Raw genomic sequence first — 12,253 nt, 5'->3', positions numbered from 1 at the left:
GGTCAACAGGTCAACAGGTCAACAGGTCAACAGGTCAACAGGTCAACATGTCAACAGGTCAACAGGTCAACATGTCAACAGGTCAACATGTCAACAGGTCAACAGGTCAACATGTCAACATGTCAACATGTCAACAGGTCAACAGGTTAACAGGTCAACAGGTCAACAGGTCAACATGTCAACAGGTCAACAGGTCAACATGTCAACATGTCAACAGGTCAACAGGTCAACAGGTCAACAGGTCAACAGGTCAACATGTCAACATGTCAACAGGTCAACAGGTCAACAGGTCAACAGGTCAACATGTCAATGAACTTTCAAACAAAAACAAAACCTTGTTTCACATTATTTCAAAGAAAGAAACATTAAAGTGCATTTTTCTCCTTGAGTACAACTGTCTTAGAATGAAGGTACACACACACACACACACACACACACACACACACACACACACTCACACACACATACACACTCACACACACACACACACACACACTCACACACACATACACACTCACACACACACACACACACACACACTCACACACACATACACACTCACACACACATACACACTCACACACACACACACACTCACACACACACACACACACTCACACACACACATTTCAGACACACATGAACACAAATAGACAAACATGCACATGAACACAAATAGACAAACATGCACACAAGCACACACATGCACACACACACACACACACACAGACACACACACACACACACACACATACACACCTACACACACACATACACACACATACACACCTACACACACACACACACACACGCATACACATACACACCTACACACACACACATACACACACAAATCAAAATGATTAAATTATTGCTTCTTCAAGTCACATCATCTACTGAGAACCATGAGACATGGAGGTGCTGATCCTCATCATCCAACTCATGTTTCCTGCTCAACAGAACAATGTCAAGGCACGACACCACCGCCCACTCACTCCTGCGCGCATGGACACATTCAAAAACACAACCTCTCGTCTTCATTCAACTTTGGTTTCTCTACACAACTGGACTCACACGTGTTAAAGTACACAACAGTTCTTTGAATATCTCGAGGTATTTGTTTGTAACTTTCCTGTCTGACCAGTTCATTTCCTGTCTGACCAGTTCATTTCCTGTCTGACCAGTTCATTTCCTGTCCGACTAGTTCATTTCCTGTCTGACCAGTTCATTTCCTGTCCGACTAGTTCATTTCCTGTCTGACTAGTTCATTTCCTGTCTGACCAGTTCATTTCCTGTCCGACTAGTTCATTCCTGTCTGACCAGTTAATTTCCTGTCCGACTAGTTCATTTCCTGTCTGACCAGTTCATTTCCTGTCTGACTAGTTAATTTCCTGTCTGACTAGTTCATTTCCTGTCTGACCAGTTCATTTCCTGTCTGACTAGTTCATTTCCTGTCCGACTAGTTCATTTCCTGTCTGACCAGTTCATTTCCTGTCTGACTAGTTCATTTCCTGTCCGACTAGTTCATTTCCTGTCTGACTAGTTAATTTCCTGTCTGACCAGTTAATTTCCTGTCTGACTAGTTCATTTCCTGTCTGACTAGTTCATTTCCTGTCCGACCAGTTCATTTCCTGTCTGACTAGTCCATTTCCTGTCTGACCAGTTCATTTCCTGTCTGACTAGTTAATTTCCTGTCTGACCAGTTCATTTCCTGTACGACCAATTAATTTCCTGTACGACCAGTTAATTTCCTGTCTGACCAGTTCATTTCCTGTCTAACCAATTTATTTCCTGTCTGACCATTTAATTTCCTGTCTGACCAGTTCATTTCCTGTCTAACCAATTTATTTCTTGTCTGACCAGTTCATTTCCTGTCTGACCAGTTCATTTCCTATCTAACCAATTCATTTCCTGTCTGACCAGTTCATTTCCTGTCCAACCAATTCATTTCCTGTCTGACCAGTTCATTTCCTGTCTAACCAATTCATTTCCTGTCTAACCAGTTCATTTCCTGTCTGACCATTTAATTTCCTGTCTAACCAGTTCATTTCCTGTCTAACCAGATCATTTCCTGTCTGACCAGATCATTTCCTGTCTGACCAGGTCAGACTGTTGCATATACTTTCCTTGAACACTGTTAAAGCAGCAGATATCAAAACATGTCATTCATTCTGGCGTGTTAATATGTTTGCATGGTTACATGAACATGCTTCATTTATTATTAAAGCAGCATCTAGTCTTTGATCTAAGGCGGAGTTTTTTGCTCTTGGATTTCAAGCTTCATGTTGTTCTGTCCACAGGAAGAACGTAAACAGGCACCTTTGCATTGACTTGAAGCACAAGCTGCGATCTTCTCGACATCTGGAGAAACATCTGGAGAAACATCTGGAGAAACATCTGCTTCAGGGTCGAGAGAAACCAGTTCATCGTTGAAACAAACGAGATCAAACAAGGTTTGTTGACGTTAGCGTATCTTAGCCTAGCATTAGCGCGGCTAGCACTAGCATGCTATGCTACAGTTAGCGAAGGCTTTCATGGTTAACTTTATCTCCACAAAAATAGTCTTTCAAACAAATAATAAATGTTTTGTTAAATTCAAGCCTTTTTCCTTTAATTTAGCTAAAAATAACCTGATCTATGAGTGTCTGTCGTGACGTTGAATCTACCACATGATCAAGAAGTTGTTGAGATGCTTCCGTTCATGACCTTCTCGTGCTAAATCAACTGAAGTCGTGAACATGGAGGTGAGGACCAGCATCACTTCTTCTTTGGTGTGGGTTTGGGTTCCACCTTGGATCCCGAGAGGCCGTTTTCTGTGTTGTCGATCCCTGAAGACGTCACCAGACACTCCTTGCTGTGGAGAGAAGACGTGAGAAGGTGTCGCTGCTGCAGAGGAACCTGAAGAACTCACTTCTTCTCCTCCATCTTGGACAGAACGAAGAGCGTGAAGTTCTTCAGCAGCATGAAGCCCATGAGCAGAGCGATGGCTCCGCCCACCGTGGAGGCGATCAAGATGGTGAGAGTGTTGTCCACGACCCTCACTGTGACAAACATGTTACGTCTTCTTCTCACCATACTGTCGTTAACATTGATACTACACATGTATACTTGTTACTACACTATCACAACACCAGAGTCAAGTACTGGACAATACTACACATGTATACTTGTTACTACACTATCACAACACCAGAGTCAAGTACTGGACAATACTACACATGTATACTTGTTACTACACTATCACAACACCAGAGTCAAGTACTGGACAATACTACACATGTATACTTGTACTACACTATCACAACACCAGAGTCAAGTACTGGACAATACTACACATGTATACTTGTTACTACACTATCACAACACCAGAGTCAAGTACTGGACAATACTACACATATATACTTGTTACTACACTATCACAACACCAGAGTCAAGTACTGGACAATACTACACATATATACTTGTTACTACACTATCACAACACCAGAGTCAAGTACTGGACAATACTACACATATATACTTGTTACTACACTATCACAACACCAGAGTCAAGTACTGGGCAATACTACACATATATACTTGTTACTACACTATCACAACACCAGAGTCAAGTACTGGACAATACTACACATGTATACTTGTTACTACACTATCACAACACCAGAGTCAAGTACTGGACAATACTACACATATATACTTGTTACTACACTATCACAACACCAGAGTCAAGTACTGGACAATACTACACATATATACTTGTTACTACACTATCACAACACCAGAGTCAAGTACTGGACAATACTACACATATATACTTGTTACTACACTATTACAACACCAGAGTCAAGTACTGGGAAATACTACACATATATACTTGTTACTTCACTATCACAACACCAGAGTCAAGTACTGGACAATACTACACATATATACTTGTTACTACACTATCACAACACCAGAGTCAAGTACTGGACAATACTACACATGTATACTTGTTACTACACTATCACAACACCAGAGTCAAGTACTGGACAATACTACACATATATACTTGTTACTTCACTATCACAACACCAGAGTCAAGTACTGGACAATACTACACATATATACTTGTTACTACACTATCACAACACCAGAGTCAAGTACTGGACAATACTACACATATATACTTGTTACTACACTATCACAACACCAGAGTCAAGTACTGGACAATACTACACATACATACTTGTTACTACACTATCACAACACCAGAGTCAAGTACTGGACAATACTACACATATATACTTGTTACTTCACTATCACAACACCAGAGTCAAGTACTGGACAATACTACACATGTATACTTGTTACTACACTATCACAACACCAGAGTCAAGTACTGGACAATACTACACATATATACTTGTTACTACACTATCACAACACCAGAGTCAAGTACTGGACAATACTACACATATATACTTGTTACTACACTATCAAAACACCAGAGTCAAGTACTGGACAATACTACACATGTATACTTGTTACTACACTATCACAACACCAGAGTCAAGTACTGGACAATACTACACATATATACTTGTTACTTCACTATCACAACACCAGAGTCAAGTACTGGACAATACTACACATATATACTTGTTACTACACTATCACAACACCAGAGTCAAGTACTGGACAATACTACACATATATACTTGTTACTACACTATCACAACACCAGAGTCAAGTACTGGACAATACTACACATGTATACTTGTTACTACACTATCACAACACCAGAGTCAAGTACTGGACAATACTACACATATATACTTGTTACTACACTATCACAACACCAGAGTCAAGTACTGGACAATACTACACATATATACTTGTTACTACACTATCACAACACCAGAGTCAAGTACTGGACAATACTACACATATATACTTGTTACTACACTATCACAACACCAGAGTCAAGTACTGGACAATACTACACATATATACTTGTTACTACACTATCACAACACCAGAGTCAAGTACTGGACAATACTACACATATATACTTGTTACTACACTATCACAACACCAGAGTCAAGTACTGGACAATACTACACATGTATACTTGTTACTACACTATCACTATATATACATTGTATCATTGTATTGTGATACGTATCAACACAATCTTGACAAACACACTAATTCAAACTTTTAACACAGAAAATGTGATATTTAAATTGCAATAATCAAATGAATTAATGTTTACTATAATACTAGTGTGTATAGTTTACTAGACAACAGTCCGTCATGTGATCTTCAACGACGATCAAAAATCATCTAATGCTTCAAAACCATCATAGATGTAACTCACACTCCTCCACCACGATCAGACTGAAGATGGCGCTGTGGTTCTTGAACTTCTCTTTGGGGTTCCTCCCAAAACACGTGTACTGGCCTCCATCTTCGAACGTGATGTTCCACAGCAGGATGGAGACGTTCTTGTTCTGGTTCTTCCCGATGAATTCCACTCGGTCGCGGAAAACCTTCACGTTCGGCACCGACTCCTCTGACGGGATCGTGGCCTCACACACCTGAGAGCAGAGACTCACCGTCACGATGACCTTCAAGTTGACCTTCATGATGACCTACAAGTTGACCTTTGTGATGACGTCACAATGACTGAACAATGACCTTCAAGATGACCTTCATGATGACCGAACAATGACCTTCAAGATGACCTTCATGATGACCTTCATGATGACATCACAATGACTGAACAATGACCTTTATGATGACGTCAAAATGACCGAACAATGACCTTCACGAATGACCATCAACATTACCATCTTGGGTCGTCACGATCATCATCATGATGACCATCAACATGACCTTCATAATGACCATCAACATGACCTTCATAATAAAGATCAACATGACCTTCACGATGACCTTCATGATGACCATCAACATTACCATCTTGGGTCGTCACGATCATCATCATGATGACCATCAACATGACCTTCATAATGACCATCAACATGACCATCAACATGACCTTCATGATGACCATCAACATGACCTTCACGATGACCATCATGATGACCATCAACATGACCATCATGATGACCATCAACATCACCTTCATGAGGTCATCATGATGACCATCAACATGACCTTCACGATGACCTTCACGATGACCATCATGATGACCATCAACATGACCATCATGATGACCATCAACATGACCTTCATGATGACCATCATGATGACCATCATGATGACCATCAACATGACCTTCCCGATGACCATCATGATGACCATCAACATGACCTTCCCGATGACCATCAACATGACCTTCATAATGACCATCAACATGACCTTCACGATGACCATCAACATGACCTTCAACATGACCATCAACATGACCTTCACGATGACCTTCAACATGACCATCATGATGACCATCAACATGACCTTCACGATGACCATCAACATGACCTTCAACATGACCATCAACATGACCTTCACGATGACCATCAACATGACCTTCATGATGACCATCAACATGACCTTCACGATGACCATCAACATGACCTTCATGATGACCTTCACGATGACCATCAACATGACCTTCATGATGACCATCAACATGACCTTCACGATGACCATCAACATGACCTTCATGATGACCATCAACATGACCTTCATGATGACCATCAACATGACCATCAACATGACCATCAACATGACCTTCAACATGACCTTCACGATGACCATCAACATGACCATCATGATGACCATCAACATGACCTTCATGATGACCTTCACGATGACCATCAACATGACCTTCATGATGACCTTCACGATGACCATCAACATGACCTTCATGATGACCATCAACATGACCTTCAACATGACCTTCATGATGACCATCAACATGACCTTCCCGATGACCATCAACATGACCTTCATGATGACCATCAACATGACCTTCATGATGACCATCAACATGACCTTCCCGATGACCATCAACATGACCATCATGATGACCATCAACATGACCTTCACGATGACCATCATGATGGCCATCATGATGACCATCAACATGACCATCAACATGACCATCATGATGACCTTCAACATGACCTTCACGATGACCATCAACATGACCTTCATGATGACCATCAACATGACCTTCAACATGACCTTCACGATGACCATCAACATGACCTTCAACATGACCATCATGATGACCATCAACATGACCTTCACGATGACCATCAACATGACCTTCACGATGACCATCAACATGACCTTCAACATGACCATCATGATGACCATCAACATGACCTTCACGATGACCATCAACATGACCTTCACGGTGAGCGATGACAAACCTTGACCATGGTGCCGTCCTGGTTGAACTGCCAGTTGAAGTAGAGGTTGTCTATGCCGATGCAGCTGGCGTAGGTGCAGGGCAGCATGACGGTGCTGCCGTTCACGGCCTCCAGGACCGGGATCTTACCGACCAGCATCTCCAGCCCTTGAGCAGACCAGAGACCTGCACAGATCAACACCTCAGGGTCAGTCCATGTTGTTGTTCCTTCAAATCACACCAGCATCAGGATTATTTCATTATTAAACAACAAGTCTAACCCTTGTGTTGTCACCGGGTCAAAGGTCAACGACCTCCCTGGCCTCCATAAATACATCTGCAGTGGTGGAGGTCGTTGACCTTTGACCCGGAGACGACACAAACAAGAGTGTTTCTATATTTCTATTTATAAATAATGGTTGTGTTTATTTTATTTTTCTCTCTTGACGAACCAAACATGTTAATTAAATAATAATTGAAGATAATTAAGATTTATTTATAACCAGTAGTTTGTTATCATACATTTTTTATATTGATTAGAAATATTCAAGTTACTAAATGTATTAATTATCAAATAAAAATACGTTCATTAAGAATCAAATATGAACTTTTTAAAAATTAAATTATTAAAAAACTAAATGAAACATTTGTATACAAACAAAGTATAATTAAATGATTTAAAACATGATATAAAACGTTTATTAAACATTTATTCTTCTGATTTAATCACGATCTGACCTTGAATCCTTCAAACCTCCTGCTGACGAATCATCTCAGTTATAAATGGCTCCCTCTAGTGTGCGCGCGCATCAGCGCAGGCTGACGTCAGCAGAAACGCAGCAGAAACTCAGACCAAACACAACTTTATTGAAACGACACGTGAACAGTGTGAAGGTCAAGGTCGCGAGGACGAGAGAAGCCGGAGGTCAAACGTGAGAAGGTTATTGATCGTCTCCCCCCCCCCCCCCCCTGCAGCTGCTCCACTGCAGCAGTGAGTTTGCAGAAAGTACCTCGGCGGCCATCTTTGTTGTGTCGTCACTCCACTCCTGCAACACAACAAACATGGCCGCCCTGTTGCGCCGCGAGCACCTGGAGACCACGTTTATGATGCAACACAGACTCGCACCAGCAACTCTCATCTGTTTGAAGCTACATTTGTTAGCATGTTGTTATGTCCCTGCTAATGCTAACGCCAGCTATGCTAGCTAGCGTAACGACCAGATGCTAACTCTGAGTCAAAGAAACCATGTTTTCAGTTTTTAAAAACATTTGTTTGAACAGTTTATTCCTTATTCTATTACTGGACTGCTAAGCTAAGCTAACAGCTAGCTAGCTTCAGTTGTATGCTAACAAAAAGATGAATAAAACATGTGAGATTAAAATGACAAGACAATTCAAGCTAAATATCAAATATTGGAGGTGAGTCAGGGTAAGAAACTAGTTCTTTCACGTATAAATATATACATATATTTGTTGAGTGAAAGTACCTCGAGTGTGTTTCAATGTAACTATTAATTCTACTAAGTTTATATCCTGTACACATGTTACAAAGACACTGTTTCTTTCTGTGTCATCATAGAGCAGAAGTCGTCAAGTTTATTATGTTGATTAGATGTTTGCGGCAGTTAGTTTAACCACAGTAACAAAAATACATGTAAACTAGTTAAAGTAGATACAAAGTAAAATCAGGCTAAGCTAAGCTAAGCTAAGCTAAGCTAAGCTAGCGGCCAGCAGTGCTAGCTGCATGAGAGTCAATGAAATAACAAACATTATGTTTTATTAATAATCATGTAATGTGTGATAAATGGAATTAATTAGTTTATGTTGAATAAACAATAATAATAAATTATTATAATACATTTTTATAATAAATGATAATAATAAAAAATAATAAAAAATAATTATAATAAATAATAAATAATAATAATAAATTATTATAATAAATAATTATAATAAATGAATGATATTAAAGATAAATATCAACTATTTCTGCAGGTTTTCTTACTTTTAAGAGACACATCAGCAGACGCACAATATTAGACAACAACACACAGCATCACATAACCAAAGAGCAACGTCACAACACCACAAAACAATACACAACATTAGACAGCGTCACACAACAATACACAACATGACACAACATTTACAACAATACACAACATGAAACAACCTCATACAACATGACACAACAATACACAACATGACACAACAATACACAACTTGAAACAACCTCATACAACATGACACAACAATACACAAAATGACACAACAATACACAACATGACACAACAATACACAACAATACACAACATGACACAACAATACACAACATGACACAACAATACACAACGTTAAACAACCTACTAAGCCTAACACAACATGACACAACCTAACACAACACAACCTAAAACAACACAACACAACACAACACAACACAAACCAACAAAACACAACACAACCTAACACAACACTTACCTAACACAACTTAACCTAACACAACCCAACCCAACACAACACAACACAACACAACACAACACAACAGAAACATGACACAACCTAACACAACATGCACAACAGAACACAACTATCCACAATGTTAAACAACCTAACACAACCTAACGTAACACAACACAACCTAACGTAACACAACACAACCTAACACAACACAACCTAACACAACCCAACACAACACAACAGCACTGGTGGACCATAGTTACCGAGCAGGAGGACCAGGACGACGACTCGTGGCCTCAGAAGGACCTCGACCTCCATCTTCTTCCTTCAGGTCACAGGAGCTGAAGCTGAAGCACGTCGACGTTCAAACTCACCTCCTTCTCCTGCTGCAGTCAGTGAGGAGCATGTTCCTGTGAACACTCTCGTCCTTCAGGAGAACTTTTCTCGTGGCTGCTGGCGAAGAGCCACCTCCTCACCCTCCTCACTCTCCTCACACCTCCTCCTCCTCCTCCTCCTCACCCTCGCCTCCCTCGCCTCCCCCGCCTGAGCCTCTTTGCAGACTCACCACTTTTGTTGGAGGACGAGAGAAAGTTCTGCAGTGCAGGTTGTGGAGGAGGTGCTGTGGTGGAGGAGGTGCTGTGGTGGAGGAGGTGCTGTGATGGAGGAGGTGCTGTGGTGGAGGAGGTGCTGTGGTGGAGGAGGTGCTGTGATGGAGGAGGTGCTGTGGTGGAGGAGGTGCTGTGGTGGAGGAGGTGCTGTGGTGGAGGAGGTGCTGTGATGGAGGAGGTGCTGTGGTGGAGGAGGTGCTGTGATGGAGGAGGTGCTGTGGTGGAGGAGGTGCTGTGGTGGAGGAGGTGCTGTGATGGAGGAGGTGATGTGGTGGAGGAGGTGCTGTGGTGGAGGAGGTGCTGTGGAGGAGGTGCTGTGGAGGAGGTGCTGTGGTGGAGGAGGTGCTGTGGTGGAGGAGGTGCTGTGGTGGAGGAGGTGCTGTGATGGAGGAGGTGCTGTGGTGGAGGAGGTGCTGTGGTGGAGGAGGTGCTGTGGTGGAGGAGGTGCTGTGATGGAGGAGGTGCTGTGGTGGAGGAGGTGCTGTGGTGGAGGAGGTGCTGTGGAGGAGGTGCTGTGGTGGAGGAGGTGCTGTGGTGGAGGAGGTGCTGTGGTGGAGGAGGTGCTGTGATGGAGGAGGTGCTGTGGTGGAGGAGGTGCTGTGGAGGAGGTGCTGTGGTGGAGGATGTGCTGTGGTGGAGGAGGTTCTGTTGTGGAGGAGGTGCTGTGGTGGAGGAGGTGCTGTGGTGGAGGAGGTGCTGTGGTGGAGGAGGTGCTGTGGAGGAGGTGCTGTGGTGGAGGAGGTGCTGGTGTGGAGGAGGTGCTGTGGAGGAGGTTCTGTGGTGGAGGAGGTGCTGGTGTGGAGGAGGTGCTGTTGTGGAGGAGGTGCTGTTGTGGAGGAGGTGCTGTTGTGGAGGAGGTGCTGTGGTGGAGGAGGTGCTGTGATGGAGGAGGTGCTGTGGTGGAGGAGGTGCTGTGATGGAGGAGGTGCTGTGATGGAGGAGGTGCTGTGATGGAGGAGGTGCTGGTGTGGAGGAGGTGCTGTGGTGGAGGAGGTGCTGTTGTGGAGGAGGTGCTGTGGTGGAGGAGGTGCTGTGATGGAGGAGGTGCTGGTGTGGAGGAGGTGCTGTGGTGGAGGAGGTGCTGTGATGGAGGAGGTGCTGTGGTGCAGGAGGTGCTTAGGAGGAGGAGGTGCTGTGGTGCAGGAGGTGCTGTGGTGGAGGAGGTGCTGTGATGGAGGAGGTGCTGGTGTGGAGGAGGTGCTGTGATGGAGGAGGTGCTGTGGTGGAGGAGGTGCTGGTGTGGAGGAGGTGCTGTGGTGGAGGAGGTGCTGTGATGGAGGAGGTGCTGTGGTGCAGGAGGTGCTTAGGAGGAGGAGGTGCTGTGGTGCAGGAGGTGCTGTGGTGGAGGAGGTGCTGTGATGGAGGAGGTGCTGGTGTGGAGGAGGTGCTGTGATGGAGGAGGTGCTGTGATGGAGGAGGTGCTGTGATGGAGGAGGTGCTGGTGTGGAGGAGGTGCTGTGATGGAGGAGGTGCTGTGGTGGAGGAGGTGCTGTTGTGGAGGAGGTGCTGTGGTGGAGGAGGTGCTGTGGAGGAGGTGCTGGTGTGGAGGAGGTGCTGGTGTGGAGGAGGTGCTGTGGTGGAGGAGGTGCTGTGGTGGAGGGGGTGCTGTGGTGGAGGAGGCGCTGTGGTGGAGCAGGTGCTGTGGTGGAGGAGGTGCTGTGGTGGAGGAGGTTCTGTGGTGGAGGAGGTGCTGTGGAGGAGGTGCTGGTGTGGAGGAGGTGCTGGTGTGGAGGAGGTGCTGTGGTGCAGGAGGTGCTGTGGTGGAGGAGGTGCTGTGGTGGAGGAGGTGCTGGTGTGGAGGAGGTGCTGTGGTAGAGGAGGT

At 43.8% G+C, this 12,253-nt stretch overlaps 1 protein-coding gene across 1 annotated transcript; it reads right to left on the bottom strand.

The window, feature by feature from the left end:
* Positions 1–1,470: 1,470 nt before the first annotated feature.
* scn4bb (sodium channel, voltage-gated, type IV, beta b) lies at positions 1,471–10,184 on the bottom strand. The gene is made up of 5 exons (XM_087807301.1): positions 10,087–10,184; positions 7,389–7,552; positions 5,363–5,582; positions 2,912–3,041; positions 1,471–2,854 (listed from the first exon to the last, which is right to left on the bottom strand). Exons 1-5 carry the CDS (start codon positions 10,139–10,141, stop codon positions 2,758–2,760), a joined length of 666 nt encoding a protein of 221 aa, XP_087663427.1. The 5' UTR covers positions 10,142–10,184; the 3' UTR covers positions 1,471–2,757.
* Between the last annotated feature and the right edge of the window lie 2,069 nt (positions 10,185–12,253).

Source organism: Callionymus lyra, chromosome 14 (assembly GCF_982586985.1).
Source record: "Callionymus lyra chromosome 14, fCalLyr1.hap1.1, whole genome shotgun sequence".
NCBI classification, from domain to species: domain Eukaryota; kingdom Metazoa; phylum Chordata; class Actinopteri; order Syngnathiformes; family Callionymidae; genus Callionymus; species Callionymus lyra.
Note: the sequence above shows the minus strand (reverse complement) of the source record. Positions and strands in the feature narration are given on the sequence as shown.